The 20,014-nt window shown below is 47.3% G+C and overlaps 1 protein-coding gene across 8 annotated transcripts in view; it reads right to left on the bottom strand.

The window, feature by feature from the left end:
- The window catches only part of PPP1R12A (protein phosphatase 1 regulatory subunit 12A), a 1,571,083-nt gene that overhangs the window by 265,048 nt on the left and 1,286,021 nt on the right, over positions 1 to 20,014 (bottom strand). For 7 of the 8 annotated variants that reach the window (XM_078674242.1, XM_078674241.1, XM_078674238.1 and 4 more), the window contains one exon: positions 6,939 to 7,080. In XM_078674242.1, coding sequence (XP_078530368.1) covers positions 6,939 to 7,080 — 142 coding nt within the window. Of the gene's footprint in view, positions 1 to 6,938; positions 7,096 to 20,014 lie in introns of all 8 variants that reach the window. The other variant, XR_013606928.1, reaches the window with a different exon arrangement.

The following is a 20,014-nucleotide window of genomic DNA, read 5'->3' as shown; positions in this document are numbered from 1 at the left end:
ACCTGCCAGGGAAGAGGTGGGAAGGTGTGATGGTGAGAATTAAGCCATGAGTTGTTTTCCTGGTGGTGGAGACTGTGAGTAGGGATAGGAAAGTTTTTCTCCATTGGGCTCTGCGTGAGGTGTGGAAGATGATATCAGTATTCAGAGCTCCATTGCCCGATGAGAAGTAAGTGTCGGCAAAGGGTGTTTCAGGGTGCGACCTCAAGAAGTTGTGTTTAAAATGTTTAGTGGCATTTTTGGAGAGAGGAGTGGAGGGGTAGTTAATTCTAAAAGTGTGCTTGCCGTTGAGCTCCATTTTGGAGAGGCTGTGGTGTTAGGTGTAGGAAGCAGGACGATAGTACAAACTGTCAGCCGCTAGTAACAGGGCCAAGGACGACACTAGTGAGTGATCAAAGATATAAGGAGTAGAAGTCGGTGTGCTCCCCGAGGAGACAGTGCGTAGGTGCATCTTACCACATGTATCCTATATACGAGGTAGCAGTCGGCTTACACCGTGAAACCAACTATGAGAGGTAGGACCGATTAGGTGGAAGCCAAGTTACATATTAGAATGTACGAGGTAACAGCAGTGTAGTCTAGGCGTAGAAAGTGGCTGTGTGCAGCTTACATGACAGAGCGAGCTGAATGAGGTAGTAATAATCAGTGCAATAACGTGATGTAGCTTACATCGAAAAACCAACAAATAAATAAATGCGGTAGCGGACAGTGAATGATGGGGATAGAGGTGAGATATGTGCAGCTTGCCGCATATAAAATACAGGCTAAAATAGGGCTAAACTACTAATGAGTTACTGCATCCCATAAATGTGCATACGAACTGCAGCAATAACAGATATAACACTAGAATATACAATAGTAATGTGATAGCAATGCATACAATGTAGGAAGCCAGTAATAATAAAATAAAATAAAATAAAATAGAAACTGCAGTAAAGGCAATGACTAGTCCATGATGGCCGCTGAGTAGAGAGAGAGGTCAGTCTAAAATGGCCGCCAGATAGGTCTGGAGACGCTAGTCCTTTTTTGTTGTTATTGCTTGGAGCAAGGAGGAGAGGATCGATTAGTCCTCTTTTGGTTGTTACTGATATCCGAGCAGGGAAGAGTAGTTTCAGAGTCTATTAGGCCGGCTCAGGAACTTGCATACCAAGGGGAGTCTTATCTCAGTTTTTTATTATCTTAAGAGGGGCTGCTGAGGGGCCTCGTGGGCTCAGGCGGTACAGGAGGGGATTAGGTGCTCAGTTTATGACCCCGCCATTTTGAACAACAGAGGTTTTGTAAAACAAAATGAGTGGGGCAGAATGTGCACATTTCCAATAAAACGCGTGGGGCAAAGCAAATACCTTTTTTTAGCTGTCGCTGTCACTTCGGCAAAGACGGCAAAGACGATCTTCGCTAGCGTTTGCAGACCAGTCGGTCTGTCTGTTCCTAATGCAGCTGGGTGTTGGATACAAAGGGGGGGAGGGGGGGAACGACCATCCACCCTACAGCAAGGCGTCAGCTTCCTCTGGTGTCCTGGTGGCCGCAGGCAGGGGACGAACAGCCAGGCGAGCAGTTTGCCAGGCAGGGCAGGGAGATCACTCCCGTTGTGAGTCAGACACCGGGTCTACCATCACCCAGTCAGTCTGGCGTGTGCGACGGTGCTCACTCAGGCTCCGCTAAAGCTCCCCTCGCCTGCAGACTTAGAATGCACCCGTCGTCATCCAGAGTGAGCGTCGAAGCCGGTATTTGCAGATGGCTCCAGCTCCCGGCGTGGCAAGGGCAGGCTCCAGCCGACCTCCGTCCCACTGATCCCACCAGCCACAGGGCTCCTCTCCGCTAGCTCCTCGGACGGCGGCGCCCCACTCCTCAGATCGCCCCCAGCACTCAGCCTCTCTCGGCACTCCAATGACGCCGTGACTCTCTGCTGCCTGCTGCGGGGCCGGCGGCTCTGCTCCTGATGGCAGCCACCCGTGTACCTGACCGCGTCACTGCCGTGGATCGGGCGGTGGGGGGATGGGGGGGGGGCTCTCGGCCCCCGGTGCCGCCGTGAATCCTGTGGAGCCGCTCCGGTGTTAGCAGGCGCCCTCCCGCACCCTTGAAACGACTTGTGCAACTTCAAGATCGGGACCGACACTTCTACATGGACCAGTCTTGTCTCAGTGTCTTCCTGTTCTTGGCTACAGTGTTCCACATCGCAGTCTTGTATAACCTTCAGGTTCGTTGCACACAGTAAATGCAGGCCTTAGAGTTAGAGTTCACCCCAAGCACCACAGGCAAACCTTATGAGGATCTGCCACAAATATTTTTATTTTTTTGCAGAGTTTTATATAGCGCGAACTAGAACCGAACCGAATCAGTTATCAGAGCGCTTTACATAGCACCAGTTACGTTACATGAGGACACACTTTCATATTTTTTTTTAGGCACGGGGAGATTAAGTGATCTGCCCAGAATCACAGGGGTTTTTTGGCGTCGTTACCGAGACTCGAACCCAGATCCCCAGGTCCGAGGTCGAGCGCCTTAGCCGTTAGGCCAACCCCTCTCCCCCTATTGGTTTACGGCAGTTCCTACAGGGTTTAAAAACGTGTTTTGGAAGGTGACATTTCCCTTGTACACTGGATTTGCGAACCTGTAGGAGGTAAACAGGTCTCAGAGAGATAAGAGGTAGCTCTGGATTGGCATCTGGTGGCTGTTAGACCTGACACCTTTGGCGTGGTTCTTCCCCCATCTTTTTGCCTCTGACTCATGTGTTTTGATGCTGTGCTGGATTTCGTTTTTGCTGATTTAGATGCTTTGGACACTCTGCCACTGCTGATCAGTGTCAGAGTGTAAGTGCTCCCTCTGTAAATTGCCATATTAATTGAATATACCCGATTGGCATATTTGCATCACCATGGAGTCCCTAGTAAAGTGCACTGTGTGTGCCAGGGCTGGTGATGACAGATGCTACTAGTGGGCCTGCAGCGCAGATTGCGCCACCCACATGAGTAGCCCTAAAAAGGACTCAGGCCTGCCAGCGCAGGGCCTGTGTGCAGTCGGTGGACTGCCCTGTCCCCCTGGCCAGTGTCTCCACTGGCTGGGCCTAACCCTTCCCTGTCTGTGCACCTCAGTCACCCCTATGGAAGGCTCAAGGTACCCCCCTGGGCAGGGTGCAGTGTATGGATAAGGTAGAGCATGTACTAGTGCAGGTCACATGCTCTGGTAGTGGGCAGCAGCCATTTTATGTGCTCACTGCTGTAAGGCTCTCTTGCTCCATAGAGTAACATGGAGGTGGCTGGCCCCATGTGATGCCAGCCTATCTCCCCATAGGAACAAGATGGGACATAAGTGAAAGATATCCCTGAACTCAGAATTTAATGACATCTTTTAGTGAAGGGTGTTTTTGAATCCTGTGATGGAGAATAGCACTTTTAGAAAGTGGCTGTTCTCTTGTCTAAACCTTTGTGTGCCTGGGTTTGTGGAATGCCTGTCTGGTCTGGGTGTGACAGGGGGGCTGCAGAGCCCCCGGAGGAGAGGGTCGGAGCCAGCCCGGGGATGAAAGGGCACATCTGCTGCCAGGGAGGTGGGAGGAAGAAAAGCCTGATAGTGCTGGGCTGTGCCTGCCTGCCCCCCCATGCTAGCTCCCTCCTGCCGGCCAACTGACACCTCTGACCCTGGAGCTGACAGGAAGAAGAAAACCAGAAACACCTCAGTGCTTCAGCAACCCCCAGAACTGGTTTAGACTGGAGTCAGGGCCGCTTGCACAAAGACTTCAAAGGACTTCAAAGACTTTGAGGGGTATAAGGAAAGGACCCCTGACTACAGAAGTTTAGATTCTAAGATCCTACAAGCAAGAAGGAACCTCGGCTGGAAGGAGGACGGCTGGAGAACTAAAGGGAGATTGCCTTGCTGTGTGCTCTAAGGGCTGACCTGTTCTGCTGTCTAACTGGAAGCTGAGGAGGAGAAAGGGACTTTGCTGTGTGCTGTGACCCTGCCTGCTTGAAACTGCCAAGACTTTGCTGTGTGCTGTGTCTGCAACTTGAATCTCCAAGGGCCTGAGAAGAGCGGGCCCCCTGTCTGCAACCCAGGGACATAAAGGTTGCCCAAGGACTACAAGACCCTGCTGTGCCCTCTGAAGCTGCTGTGTGGCGAGGAGATCGTGAAACCCTGTAGTTTGCCTGCTTAGCGCACGGGCTGCTCTCTAATCTGCTTGAGAGCGCCGCGCTGACCCAGCCTGCTGCGTGGCCAAGATCGACGTGTTCATCGACACGTGTGTGGGGCAGACCGGAGACTTGTGGGCCTTCCCAGTGCAAGGCGCACTGAAAACCACTGGGAGTTGTGTCACCGCCGCTGCCCGGGGGCCAGGAATACCCCCCCAAAGATCGCCGATCATTGGGGAGCTGAAGCGGCTAAGAACGAAGCCGCCGCGCTCCCATTGGCTGAGGGAGCCGAGCCCCCTCACTAACGCCGCGACGGGATTGGCCCGTGCGGCGCAGCGTCATCAGTGGTGTTGGGCCGTGATTGGCCGAAGGAGCGGAGCGTCATCGTTTGCCTGTCCCGGGAGCCGCTCTGCCATTGGCTGACTCCCGGGTGCTACTGGAGGCTCGCCCCCGACGCCGCGACAGGATTGGTCCCCGTCATCGGGACCTCTGTGAGCGCCGTCTGATCACCGCCGGACCCGGGAAGAAGTGACCCGTCCCCGCCGAGGGAACTGCGAGGGCTTTGGAGACCCCTGGCCTGCCGTCCCAGCAGCTGACTGCCTGCCTACCTCCCCCGCCGCTCGTAGGAGTGCCGAGAGCGGGCGGGAGAGCAACCAGCACCGGCCGGGGCAAGGAGCGAGTGTGCTCTGCAGGCGCGGGGCGCCTGAAGCTAGCGGGCGCAGGAAGCCTTGCCGGCGGAGGACAAAAAGAGTCCGAGGAGCACGCGGTGAGGCGCGCTTGCAGCGCTGGGGGTACAGTTGCTCCTAGGGCTGTTTTGGGACATTATTTACCTACTTGCATAGCGTGGTGTGCTCGTGTTGCGAGCCCCCTAAACACAAATCAGCAACCCTATTTTTGAAGGCTGATTTAAGTGACTTGAGACACTGTTTGATATACGAACTTCCTGAAATTAAGTACCACCTTAAAGATTAACTGCAACCACTAAGATTAAGCGCAACCTAGTCTTGAAAAAGTGATTATCGTGCTAATGCTTTATTTACCTTGCTGAAACTAGATAAAGTTATATATTTTTATAAAATATACTTACCTGTGTGGTCTCAGTTTGTGGTGGATTGGGATTATTGTTGTGTTAAGTGCAAATGTTATCCACATTGCCTCTGTTTAGCCTAGACTGCTCGCGCCATGCTACCTAGAGGGTGAGCAGGGGTTATCTCAGAGGGTCATTCCTTCACCCTGACTAGAAGCAAGGGTCCCTACTTGGTCTAAGGTACTTACCTCTGCCAACTACAGACCCCCGGTTCTAACAGTGGCGTAGAAAGAAACAAACTACGTTCAGCACACGTAAGGGACCCCTAAATAGGCCATTTGAGTAAAACTGTGCTGCTTACCCACGTCTACAATGGACTACACAAGAAACGACCGGCAAACCTCAACAACCAAATAAATTTCCACCAACCACCAGGAAACTCCGCTCCAAATCCCTCAGCCTAGCAGCTAACCAAAGCATTCACCAGACGAACAGTAGAGGCTGCTCCATCTCCCTCCTGGCCGCTGAAACTTGGACCAACCTCCCCCTGAACCTCAGAGCCTCACCGTCGCTCCAACAGTTCAAGAAGGACCTCAAGGCCTGGACGTTCAACCAATAGAACAGACAGCATGGTCTCCTAGAGCTTCGAGACCCTCACGGGTAATGCAGCTGCACTCTACAAATCCTGACTGATTTGAGTACAGACCCACATGGTGCCACCAGCTGCAGTGCAGAGGTACTGCTCAAAAGCTCCCGGATCAAAACTGACGCCTGGGGAATATTTAAGGGTGAGAAATCTGCAGTTAGAAGTCCTTATCAGAATAATTCTTTTATTTTGGTTGTTCACATAGAAAACTTGAAAGCACTGCAATGGGGTGCCTAGCATTGGAATTGAATTCAGTTTCATCAAAAGGAAAGCCCAGTCGGCCCAGAGGCAAGTCCTCAGTCAGCCTGAGCCTCATATTACATCCATGAAATAAATTGACCAATAGTACCTCTTGCCTTCTCACATAATTATATATAAGATGGTTGATTTGGGTGGTGTCAACTGATCCAATTGTGACCGGAGAATAGGCACCTTCGATGACTCATTCATTGGGACTGGTGTAGCGTAATTAGGTCATGTACTCTTTCTTCTGCATATAGTCTATTGCCAAAGTATTCTACAGGAAGCCTTGCGAGTTAGCACCTTTGACAAAGCATAATAGTTCGGTAATATTGAAGGATAGAATTTAAAATGTTGTATCATCCGGCTTAATCGTTCAACTTACTACCATAAACTCTTGGAAATTATATTTAGCTACATCTGTGGAAGTCCCTCAAAACATTTATTATTGGGGAATACCCAGTTCTCAATAAGGACCTTAAGGAGACCTTGTAGCGCTTTACAAAAACTCTTATGGAAATATCTGCTTTCCTTACAACTTTATTAGGTCTGCCTTGCAACATATCTGTGTTAATATAGGTAATGAATAATTGAGATTAGAATACAATTTCAAATGACCTGCTAGTTCTTTTTTTAAGAATAGTAATGAATAGAAGTAACATTGCAACGCTTCCCAGAATACATCACAAATCATATGTGATTTGTTAAGTTAAACAAACAAAAATAGAAATCACAAATGATTTAACACTAGGTCACCACCTCCTTCTGCGAAGCAGAGCATTTTAGATATACAATTTAATGCAGAAGTAGATGCAAAAAAATCTTGGGAACATTTTATGTGAACAACATAATTAACAATCAGCACAGGAGCACATATTCAGTAAATGAAAATACACCAAGACATTACCTTTTTAAAGCCAGAAGTATCATCCTTCTCTAGCCTGCTAGAAAATGGTTTTCTGTTTTCTAAGTAGCTATTTGACCCAGATCGCCCCAATAAGGAATCAATACGCTCAATAGAAGAAGTGCTGGATGTTACTGTATTGTACCTATAGAAATAAAATCTATATTTACAACTTGTATTTATGTAGGTAAATACAGATTATTACACATTCTCGCTTTCTGAAATATAGTCTTAAAAAGTGATTATCGAGGCATTATTTCTCTTTATTTTCAAAACCAATTGAAAATTTCTATGGTCTTTACATGCCAAAAAGCGGACTCTGAAAACTTGTTAAATAATAAGATCTTATTATGTCATTAGGAATACATTTGTATGAGGAAATACAGCTATGCAAAAACAGCTATGAAAAAGTTAACCACAAATTACATTTGAAGGTAACCTAACTCTAAAATTGTTTTTATCAGTAGAAAAGCAAAGCAACAAACAAAACCAAAGTGGTAGAATTGTCATTATCTTGGTTTGGATTTAGGTTTTGTTCATGGATTAGGGGTACGGTAAAGATAAAGATGGATGAGGCTGGTTGTAATGGCATGTCTATACAAAGGAATGATTTATGTAAGACTATTTTAAGCTCCCAAAAGTCAATGGATTTTTTTATTGTTCTTCATAGTGTTTTTTTAATACTGCGATTTCATTAAAAAAAAGAAGATATGGGCGGGATCACTTTTTCGAATTTTAAGCAGAAGAACTGACAAGAAAATAAATATGGGAAAAGAACTCTGCTCGCGGAGAGATATGTTAACTACGCAATTTCATTGAAAACACTGAATTTATGCAATAATTCCGACTCCGTTCCGTAGTGGAGTTAGCTACTGCTCCCACAACCCTTTGATAAAACAACTTTACCGTTACATGCTAAAAAGCATATAACCAATATCAGGCAATGAGGGAGGTGATGATTTTGGGGTCCCCATTAACCTAGGGGGAGGACCAAGCAGGTGCACTGAACACAAAAAGCATATCATGTTCAATGATTGTGGTGGTCCCAGCCTCCTAGGACCACCCCAAGCAAAGTTATGGGCAAAATTACAATGCCAACCAAAGGCCCAGCAAAGCATTATGGGGCGAGATTACAGAGTGCAGAGAATATTATAGTATTAGCGCTCAGCTGCGCCTGGAGAGTCTGCCCCTTGAGGAATGTTTTGCTATTGGTTACTATAATATTCACTACACTCTAGAATCGCGTCCCATAATGCTTGTCAGGGAATTTGGTTGGGATTGTATTGTAACACCTCTCTCGCTGCTTGCTATATTTTCATTTTCACGTTTGTGAGATGACTGTATGCATTACTGCATGTAATGATAGAGATGAACTATCGTTACTTACCTGTAAACAGGTGGTTCTCCAGTATTGGTGTCTTTCATAGATTCACATGCTTGAATATTCCCCGTCGTCGAAGTGGGAGTCCCACGGTACATAAAAATAGCAATATTGCTAATATAACATAAATGATAATATCATAGAGTAATAAAAATAGAGATAATACACTGTAAAACCTCTAAATGGTAACTTCCATAGGAAGACATTACAAGAGAAAAACTCATTTGTAACATATCAGTGTCATTATGTTGGTCCAAACTGCAGCCAATCAGGCTCAAGCACCCTCTAGAACCTTCTCCTCAGAAGCTCAAGCCCTCAGATTTTCGTAGCACTAGTAATAATAGCGTATGAGGAGAAGAGAGCCTCTGAGGGGAGGAAGGGTGGGTCGCATGTGAATCTATGAAAGACACCAATACTGGAGAACCACCTGTTTACAGGTAAGTAACGATAGTTCTTCTCCAGTATTAGGGGTGTCTTTCATAGATTCACATGCTTGAATAGAATAGATAGCAGTAACTCCTTAGCACTGGGATTGCAAGCATCTTCACAAGAAGTAAACACATAGCTTAAAAGCATATAGCAATCACAGAAGAAAAAGGAGGAGGGAACAGAGGCTCACCTTATTTAAAGAGATGGCGAAGCACTGCTTGCCCCACTGCGGTATCCGCCTCATTGATGGAATCCAAACAGTAATGTCTGGTAAAGGTGTGCCTATTCGACCACGTTGCCGCCCGGCAAATCTGGTGTAGAGGCACTCCGGCAAACAAGGCGGTGGAAGACGCCATCGCTCTCGTCGAATGTGCCTTCACAGGACACTGTAAAGGCTTGCCAGCTTGCTGGTGACAGTAGGATATGGCTGCTGAGAGCCATCTTGCAAGTGTTTGTTTTGTCACTGAATGTCCCCTTCGCATTCTTCCATATGCTACAAAAAGTTGATCTGATTTGCGGAAAGGGGCAGTTCTTGAAATGTAAAACTTTAGACAACGGCTGATGTCTAAAGAATGAAGGCGTTGTTCTGCCGGTGACTGTGGATTCGGGAAGAAAGTCTTCAAGAAGACAGGTTCGTTCAGATGGAAATCTGTAGGCACTTTTGGCAAAAAAGAGGGATTGGTACGAAGAGATACTCCATCGGGTTTGAATTGCAAATAAGGAGGCTTGATTGTGAAAGCATGAAGATCGCTCACACGGCGAGAAGATGTTAGGGCCAAAAGCAAAACGACCTTCCAGGTAAGAAATTTGTTGTCTGCTCTGTGGATCGGCTCAAAAGGAGGCTTCATGAGCTGTGACAATACCACGTTGAGCTGCCATGCCGGAGGCGGGCGTCTGATAGGAGGAAACTTCCTGAAGAGACCTTTAAAGAATTGTCGGATAATTCTGGATGAGCAGAGAGAGATTGAGCCATCATGCCTGAAACGTGAAATAGCTGCCAGAAAGACCCTCAAGGTGGCATGAGAGAGGCCAGACTGAGCAAGGTTTAGAAAGAAAGGCAACAGCTGTTCCGGGGCAGAAGTGAGTGGATGGACATTTGCTTCTGCGCACCAATGGCAAAACCGTTTCCACTTTAGTTTGTACGTTTGAACCGTCGAGGAAGCTCTAGCAGAAGCTAGAATGTCTCTGCATTCTTGGGGCATCTCTAAGTTCGCGAATTCGAGGTATTCAGGTTCCATGCCCATAACTGAAGAGTGGTCGGGTCTGGATGGCAGACTTGGCCCTCGTCCATGGACAGAAGGTCTGGACGTGGATGTAGACGAATGGGCGTGCATTGGGACAACAGAAGAAGTTCTGAGAACCAAGCCTGTCTGGGCCAACGAGGTGCGATCAGTATCAAGTGGCAGGGTTGCCTGCGCATCTTCCACAACGTCCTCGGCACCAATGGTATGGGAGGAAATGCATAGGCGAACAGGCCGCTCCAGTCCATGAGAAGGGCGTTGCCGCTGGACCCCGGATGAGGATGCCAGCTCGCAAAGGCGGGGCACTTCCGATTCAGTGGAGTGGCAAAAAGGTCCATCAGGGGACGACCCCATCGGCTGAACACCATGTCCAGAGTCTCTTGATGAAGCTCCCACTCGTGGGTCGATGATGTGGACCTGCTCAACGAATCCGCTAGTATGTTTGAAACCCCCGGCAGATGGACCGCCGTCAGGGAGATTCGATGGCGAAGAGCCCAGTTCCAGATCTTCTGAGCTAGCCGAGACAAGGGCTGAGATCTTGTGCCGCCCTGTTTGTTCATGTAGTGCATGCTGGTTGTGTTGTCGGTTTGAACCAGCACGGACTCTCCTTGCACTACTGGCAGAAAAGATCTGAGAGCAAGGAAGATCGCCAGAAGCTCCAATCTGTTGATATGCCATGTTCGTTGTGACGGAGTCCACTTTCCTTTGATTGAGAGGTCTAGGAGATGAGCTCCCCAACCCTCCATGGACGCATCTGTGGTCAGTGTTAGATCCGGAGGAAGGGCCAGGAAGGAAACTCCTTCGTTTAGGTTGGATGGTTCTCTCCACCAAAGGAGACTGTCTTTCATGCGAGACGAGACTCTCACTAGATCGTTGAAGGATCCTGACACTTGGCGCCATTGCAGGTCTAGTTCCTCCTGAATAGGGCGAGTGCGGAGTCTGCAATTCGGGAGTAGAGCGATGCAGGACGACGCCATCCCCAGAAAGGACTTCAACATGCGCACAGAAACTGACTGTTTTGAACGGATGAGGGTGACCAGACGTACTATCTTCACCTGTCGTTCTTGGGAAACGAAGGCTTTTGACAATTCTGTGTCGAGAATGGCACCCAGGAAGTTTCTCCTCTGTGATGGTGTTAAGTGTGACTTGTCCACGTTGATGGTCAACCCCAGTGACTCGAAAGTCCGCAGGCAGAGACTTGTGTCGTGAGCCAGCTGAAGAGGAGACTGAGATTTCAGGAGGCAATCGTCCAGATAAGGAAAAATCTGCACTCCTTGAAGACGTAGATAAGCCATGACTGGGGCCAGGACCTTCGTGAAAACACGAGGCGCTGAACGCAGGCCGAAAGGCAGCACCTTGAATTGGTAATGGACAGTGCCCACCTTGAACCTCAGGAATTGGCGATGTTGTTGCAGAATCGGCACATGAAAATAGGCGTCTTGCAGATCTATCGTGGATAGGAAATCTCCGCTGCAGAGAAGCCGCAAGACTTCTGACAATGTGAGCATGCGGAAAGACTGCTGTTTTAGAAAGAAATTGAGCGCTCTCAAATCCAGTATAGGCCGCCACTCTCCCGTCTTCTTGGCAATGAGGAAAAAACGTGAGTAGAAACCTGTCCCTTGTTGTGATATAGGAACCACTTCGACTGCACCTTTTAGTATGAGAAGACGAACTTGATGTTGCAATTCTAGGAAATGGGGAGGTGGCGGGCCTGATGGCGGAGAATGAGGAGGAATCTCTGTGAACTCCAAGGCATGACCCTTGCGAACAATGTCCAATACCCATTGGTCCGATGTTATCAGAGACCATTGGGAATAAAACTGCGAGATTCTCCCTCCAACTCCTTGTGTGACATGAGAGTCACTGGCGTTTGTTGTTGGCGCCCCTATAAGTAGGTTTTCCTTTATAGGGTCTTGACTGATTTTGGCGAGTAGACTGCTGGGAGGAGTAACGTTGATTGCCCTGGTTGAATTGGCGGTACTGAGTGTGTCCTCCTCGAAAAGTAGTGGAAGATGAACCTCTTCCACGGGCGCCACGAAAGGGCTGCTTCTTAAATTGTAAAGAGACTAGCGATTTTGCTGTATCGGTGTCCTGTTTAATTGACTCCAGCGCCTCGTCAATGTGAGCGCCAAAAAGAGATTCACCGTCATAGGGCATGTCGAGTATCTTCGACTGGACTTCTTGCCGGAAAGAAGTGGATTTAAGCCAGCCCTGGCGGCGGAGAGCCGCAGCACTGGCGAGGATGCGAAATCCCGTACTCGCCACATCAATCGCACAGTCAATCATTTCTTCTGACGCCCTCATGCCATCATGGAGAACTTGCTGGGCTTCCGCTCTGGACGCTTCTGGAATTAGTGAAACGAATGCGGAAATGTCAGACCACATTTGCCTGTCGAAACGACCTAGAATGGCCAATGCATTTGCAGCGCGTACAGACGTAGAGGACATGGTGGAAAATTTCTTCCCAATGGCGTCCAAACGTCGACCCTCTCTATCAGGTGGAGTAGTGAGAGGAGTCGCCGGATTACGGGATCGTCGCTGTGCCGCCTGTGTGACAACCGAGTCTGGTTTGGGATGCGACAGCAAACAAGCAGGTGAACCTGCAGGAGCCTTGTACTTCTTTTCCAGGCGAGGGACTTGTGCCGGCAAGGAGTTAGGAGAATGCATAATCCTCATCCCTTCTTTCCATACAAATTCTATGATTGGTATGGTGTGAATTTGTTTGTACGGTTTGTTCTTGAAATCGTAGAGAAAGCAATCTTCTTGCCGCTGTTCTCTTGGTAATTTAAAGCGGTCCGCCGCTTTATTCATCAGCACATGGAAGCTTGCTGTATCAATGGAAGGCGAATCACCTGCCTCTGGGTGTTGCGGAGAAGGTGTCTGTACCCGATAGTCTTCGTAATCCGCCATATCTGGATCCTGCTCATCATCAGTATCCTGGTGTAATTCCCCTTCTTCACTGTCCGACTCATCCACCCCCTGCGCACCAGGTTGCGGAATAAGAGGGGGGTGAGGGCGGGGAAGCTCTGGCAAAACAGGCTGCTCCAAAGACTGTGGATGGGTGGCAGGGCCGGAGTCCTCCGCAGGAGCGTGGCTTGGCGTACCCTGAGGGGTAGGCGGAAACCTTCGGTTGTAGTCATCCAGCATATGCTGGAGGTTTGAAAACAAAGAAACTGGGAAAGATGCCATAGGAAACTGGACAAATTGGTCAACCGGTTGGACCACTTCCTCCACCTCCTCCTGGTCAGAACTTGATTCTTGACATTTTATAATTAACTCCGATGGACTGTGAGCTTCATCGTCATCATCGTCCCCCATAGATCCAGTCTCGTGATCAATTGCCATCAAAGGTGAGGGTAATTGGAGATCAGGAGGTGGCAACTGCAGAGAAGAATCCCTGCCGGAGGTCAAGGAAGGCAGTGGTACCAGAGGCATGGTGGCAAAAGAACCCAATCCTGACGAGGATCCTGAACTTGCCGCTGAGGAAATCGCCATCGTCGACGAGGTAGGGCCCACTGAGGGATTCGTCGTCGACGGTATCGTCGTCGACGGAACGTGCGTCGACGGAGTCTTCTTTGCTGGGATCTGAGGAGACGGCAGCCTCGTCGACGGTGTCTTCGTCGACGGTGTCTTCGTCGACGATACTTTCGCCGACGGCATCGTCGTCGACGGTACCTTCGTCGACGGTACCTTCGTCGATGGAACCGTCGTCGCCTTCTTCGACGACGACGTCGTCGTCGTGGAGCTGGTCGACGGAGCACTCGACGTCGACGGGGCTCTCGTCGTCGGAACCATCGTTGCCTTCTTCGTCGACGATGCCGACGTCGACGAGGTGGTCGACGGAGAGGCTGACGTCGACGGGACCTTCGTCGACGATGAATCCTTCGACGTCGAAGAGGTTTTCTTCGTCGACGGCAACTTCGTCGCCGACGAGATAATAGGGATCGTCGACGGGATCGTAGGAGGTCTCGTCGACGTCGAGGACGTCGACATCACCGTCGTCGACGACGAGGAAGCAGACGTCGTCGTCACAGAGGTCGTCGACGAAGACAGCAAAGCCAATCTTGTGGACGGAACGGTCGTCGACGAGCCCGTCGACGACGGAGTCAAGACTGTCAGAATACTGATAGAGCCTGGACAAGACGCCTGAGAGCCAGGTCTCGTGGGCGTTGACACAGAAGGCATAGAACTTGAAGATTGTGCCACAGGCAAAGCCAGCTTTTTCTTTTTCTGAAGAAAAGGAGAAGGCAAGTCTTGAACACTCCCACGCTTGGAAGGGACATTGGAACAGCCTGACTGAAGACTTACTGCGTCTGACAGAACATCTTCTTTATCTTGGAGGCGCTTCAACCATATGAGAAGACGACCTTCCCTGTCTCTGAGAGTCTTAGAAGGAAGAGCTCTACAGAATTTACATTCATCCACCTTGTGGTCAGGGTACAGGCAATAAATACACTTTTGGTGGGGGTCCTTCTCAAACAACCGTAGTTTCCCACATGAAGAGCAAGCTCGAAACAAAGACTTCTTACTTGACATTCTGGAAAAATAAGTTGAAGAGACAAACTCTGAAGAAAACTGAGCAGAGCTCAGGGAGACTCCCTTCACACGACGTGCGGTAGAAAATCTGAGGGCTTGAGCTTCTGAGGAGAAGGTTCTAGAGGGTGCTTGAGCCTGATTGGCTGCAGTTTGGACCAACATAATGACACTGATATGTTACAAATGAGTTTTTCTCTTGTAATGTCTTCCTATGGAAGTTACCATTTAGAGGTTTTACAGTGTATTATCTCTATTTTTATTACTCTATGATATTATCATTTATGTTATATTAGCAATATTGCTATTTTTATGTACCGTGGGACTCCCACTTCGACGACGGGGAATATTCAAGCATGTGAATCTATGAAAGACACCCCTAATACTGGAGAAACTTGTTTTATCAAGGGTATGTGAGGTTTCTGTTTTATTAATTGGGGTGAGGCGGAACGGAGTTGGGGTGAGGCGGAACGGAGTTGCGGAGCGGTATTCACAGAGTTTTTTTATCAATTCCGCAGAATTCTGTGCAGTGGTACTTGCCAACTACGCCCACCCTTAAAAGTAAACTGCCATACTTCAAGTTCTGGTTGGTCTATATAACTACAACCCACACAAAATGCAATGTCTAGGATGTTACAATATTCAAACCAATAAGTAACACCTAAATAAACTGTGTAGTTATACAGCACATATTCAAAGCAATAAATAATACTGCATTCAAACAATCTTTTTCATAGAGGTATTGGGAATGTGATATATAATGTTGACTACTGCAATACAGCAAAAATGAAATTAAAAAGATTTATATGGCGAAACAAAGTCAAGGAAGAGCTAGTAGAGAAGAGAAAAAATTAAGTGTGTCAAGATACATGACTATTATAACGTTGTCTGGCCTACCCGAATACCTAGTCAAAGTTACAAATACTCAAGATAGATTTTATTTGAATAGGCTACGATAGGGCATTCTCAATGAATTGGTGGCTTTCCCAAAATACAAAAAATGGCAGAAAATAATTTATAGTTGTCTATGTGATGGGAAAACCAGCCAGTCAATAATGCACTTTATGTTGTTCTGCTAGTCTTATCGAGATATTAGAACCTTTTTACGACCAATTTTTGGGGAAAATAAACTTTTTTATTATAAGGATGCACTGAACTTTATATGTACCCTTGATTATGAATTAGCATGTCGAGATCTTGCAGGATATATAATTTGGGCTATCCAAAGAAGAAAATCTTTTGTATTTTTGGATAATTTAGTCTATGAAGGTGACTAAAAGATGACTAGGCAGAATAATTTTTTAATCCTCAGAAAAGTAGGATGAGTTTTACTAATGGAGTTTTAACAATAAATCAAATGGGTTTTTAAACTGATGTATGGTATCATGTTTTTATTATATGATGTCTCTTTTTTTCTCTTACTTTATGTACTTTTATGGGTCAACAAAAAGATTCAGAATAAAGTAATTAGATGGACTGATATTTAATGTCAACTGTAAGATTATTTTTCACATTTGTATTTTATCTATCACATCAAGCGTAAGGTCATGAGTATCATATTTGGTATGTTAGTCATGCTTTTTTCTGAGAATTAACTTTGAAGACCTAATAACTTGTGAATTTTGGTGTGTTAGGAAACGGGCTTTTAGCAGGTTCCACCCCACTTTTTGTCCCCTTTTTGACTACTAGGCCGTGTAACAGCTCTGCAAAGACTTGAGCCCTACTAACCAGTGCATGTGTTCTGACACTTAAATTTTATTTAATTGGCTTTTACCCAATCTGCAAAAAACGTAAGTATCTAAGGCATGCAAGCTAAAGTCTCTTGTGGACTGCAGCACTAATTGTGCCACCACAATGAGGCAAAGCAAAAGAATGACTCCCAGCTTGCTATTGATGGCTGGAGGAGAAGTTTTAAACTGCCAGCTCGACTTTGCCATTTCAAGCCATGGCAAAGACCAAGTCTTCTTTTATAATGGGGGAGGCGGGGTAAGGAATCCATGACTAATATGTCTCTTACAGATATATATTGTTACCGAAGGAAAGTAATTTGTTCATCTGAAAGAGACTATTAGTTATGGATTGCTTACCTTAGAATAGATACCCCAGCAATACCAACCCCGGAGGTGGGTCTGCAAACCAAGTTCACACCAGAAAGTCCTGAAGAATGGAGCGGCCAAAGAAGCCATCTCTCCGGTCTTGGCTTTCCAGGCAGTAATGATTTGTGAACTTGTGCAACGAAGTCCACTGAAGAGGTGTCGATGAGATGAACAGCAGGCCAGCAGAAATGTAATTTGTAGAGGTCTTTATTGTATCCTCAAAGTAAGAGACCCCATCCTTTAAAGTCCAGCAAACAACTGACTCAGAGTTTGAGGCTAAACATTCTGTCATTCAAAACAGAAAACGAAATGTCTGCCCTATATATTTCAATTTAGAGGCTCATTAGGAGTCCTATAGCAATAGCATGCACAACTTCGAGCTCACTTGTCACGAACTATGCATTGATTTTTGACAACTTCAAAATAAATATATTTTATTTTCATTTTTAAATAACAAAGTGATGAAAAAAGTGTTCAAAGACATCGTCCTATCCATCTTTTCCAACTCTCTTTCTTTCCAACCAACTGTATGATCATTAAAACCACCAGCACTAGATTGCTTTGTAGACACCCAAAAAGGCTTGAGATGGGTAGAAGCTGACCTTCCTTTAAACAAGGTAAAAAGAGTTACACCTGTAGAAGAATGTGGTGTGAACCTATATTCATATACCTTTTTCTTTATGGCCTCTTCCCAGTCACAGCTGGACACGAAAGCCAATTGCATAGCTTCTTTAAGAACTTTGATAAACTGCTCAACAACCCCATTCTTTTCTGGATGATATAGCGATGCACGTTTATGTGCAAATGCTCTTTCACTCAGAAATTTCTCAACACCAGAAGTAAACTGTACACCATTAGAGCTTGGCAAACCTTCGTTCGCAAATAGGTCATCAAGAAAGGAAATCACCGAAGAAGAGTCTACACGATTGACAATCTTTATGATGGGCCACCTAGAAAACATGTCAAGGCATACCAACACATATCTATCTTGGCTTTTAACTCTAACGGGTCCCAGGATATCTAAATAAATGCCCACCCAAGGACCTGTGGACTGTTTCCTGACAACCATAGATTGAGTTCTACACTTGAGTATCTTATCGCTAATAGAGCACTGGGCACAATCCCTCAGCAGCCTTTCAATTTGAGTGTCCATACGGGCCACCAATATACCTCTCTAACCCTTTCTTTCGTCTTGGCAATTCCCATATGACTAGTGTGAGCATTTTCAATTAGTTTAAGTCTCAACTTTGCAGGAGGAACAAGTCTGCTTCCTCTCACCAATAACCCTTTGAGCAAAGACAACTGCTCTCTAACGCCCCAAAACCTTTAATTTCTTCATCGCGCTCTTTTTTTTCACACCAACCATCACGCACACACGCAATCACACGCTGCAGGATAGAGTCATTACCCAGTTCAGCTGTCCATTCTTCTTCTGTGATGACACCCTCCGTTACAACACAAACTCTAAAAGCTTCGGAAGAGTCCTCACCAATGAGGGAATCATCCTCATCAGGCGCAGAGAGAGAATCACCACAAAGTCTCGACAAGCAATCTGCCAAGATGTTACAAGAACCTGGCAAATAAGAAACACAAAACTCGAAGTCCTGCAGAGCAACTACCCACTTTCTTATTCTGTGAGAAACACAGTCAATTCCTTTCTATTCAAATACCTCTTTAAGAGGTTTGTGGTCTGAAATAACAGTGAACTTCTTTCCCCATAAAAACTTCTTAAGTTTGCGAGCAGCCCAATAAACTGCCAGAGCTTCTTTTTCGACGACTGAGTAGTTATACTCAGCCCCTCTCAGAGGCCTCGAAATAAATAAGATCATGTTATCCACCTTTTCACCTTTCTGCAAAAGGACTGCCCCAAGACCTTTACAACTTGCGTCACAAGAATTACTTGGGCGCGGTCGCACCTGATCTTCTCCAGCACTCAGGGCAGAAGTGGTATAGGCGGAAAGAGTTTTAGACGACTGCAACTCCTCTCGCAATGAAAAGCGTCGCCTAGCGAGTGCCGCCTTGGAAATTCCAACACGCAGAATTGCTGACATTGTGCGTTCTCTTCGGTGACGAATAGATCTAACGAAGGCTCTTTCCACTGCTGAAAGAGACCTTGCACCAGCTCCCAGTGAAGACGCCATTCGTGATCCATCATGCACCGACGGCTTAGTTTGCCCGTCCTGGCGTTCAGGGACCCTGCCAGGTGTTAAACCGCCCTGAGGTTTCAGCTATGTCCAAAGGCGAAGAGCCTCCTGACATAGGGTCCACAAACCCCGTTTGTTGCAGCACAACATGGCGGTGGTGTTGTCCGTGAACACCTGCACTACTCTTTGACAGAAGGAAGGAATACCTTCAGTGCAAGATGAAGCGCCGGGAGCTCCAGAAGGTTGATGTGGAGCCCGGACTCCGCCGGAGACCAGAGACCCATGATCTCCGCCTCGCCCATGTAGCTGTCCCAACCCAGGAGTGATGCATCAATCACCACTGTGAACTCTGGTTGGGGAACGGAGTAGAATCTGCCGCTGACCGAATCTGGGTTTGTTAGCCACCACTACAACTGACTCTCAGACCCCTACGAGATCTGGACAACATCGGAAATATTGCCCTGATGTTGCGCCCACTGAAACTTCAGGACCCACTGCAGAGGCCGCAAGTGCCATCTGGCATGGTCTACCAGCAGGATTCAGGCGGGCATGAGGCCCAGCAGCCTCAGGGTCAGTCTCACCGAAATCCAGGATAGAGGCTGAAACATCGGAATCAAACGCTGCTCGGGAGAATAAGCCCAAAAGTGCGCTGCATCCAGAACTGCTCCGATGAAAAGGAGCTTCTGAAAGGAAATCAGGTGCTACTTCGGCACGTTGATAGTGAACCCCAGCGAATGCAGAAGGTCCGCCGTAGCCTGGAGGTGGGAGACGACGACCTGGGGCGATCCCGCCTTCAAAAGCCAGTTGCTGAGATAGTGGAAGTCTGGAACCCCTGATCGCCGCAGATAAGCTACGGCCATCGCCATCACTTTCGTGAACACTCGAGGGGCGCTGGTAAGGCCAGAGGGGAGCATGGTAAACTAAAAAAATGCTTGTGACCTACCGTGAACTGTAGGTAACGCCGGTGGGCAGGTAAGACGGGGATGTGAAAATAAGCGTCCTGCAAGTCCAATATTACCATCTAGTTTGCAAAGTCGATGGCAAACAGGACCTGAGCCAAGGTTAACATTTTGAACGGCTCCTTCCGGAGGTAGTGGTTGACGTCCCTGAGGTCTAAGATAGGACGCAGGCAATTGTCCTTCTTGGGTAGCAGGAAGTAGTGGGAGTAGCAACCACGACCTACTGCTGGCAGATGGACACATTCGATAGCTCCCTTGGTCAAGAGAACCAGAACTTCCTGGCGGAGAAGTGCCAA

Source organism: Lissotriton helveticus, chromosome 1_1, assembly GCF_964261635.1.
Source record: "Lissotriton helveticus chromosome 1_1, aLisHel1.1, whole genome shotgun sequence".
NCBI lineage: Eukaryota > Metazoa > Chordata > Amphibia > Caudata > Salamandridae > Lissotriton > Lissotriton helveticus.
This window is presented reverse-complemented; position numbering and strand designations above follow the sequence as displayed.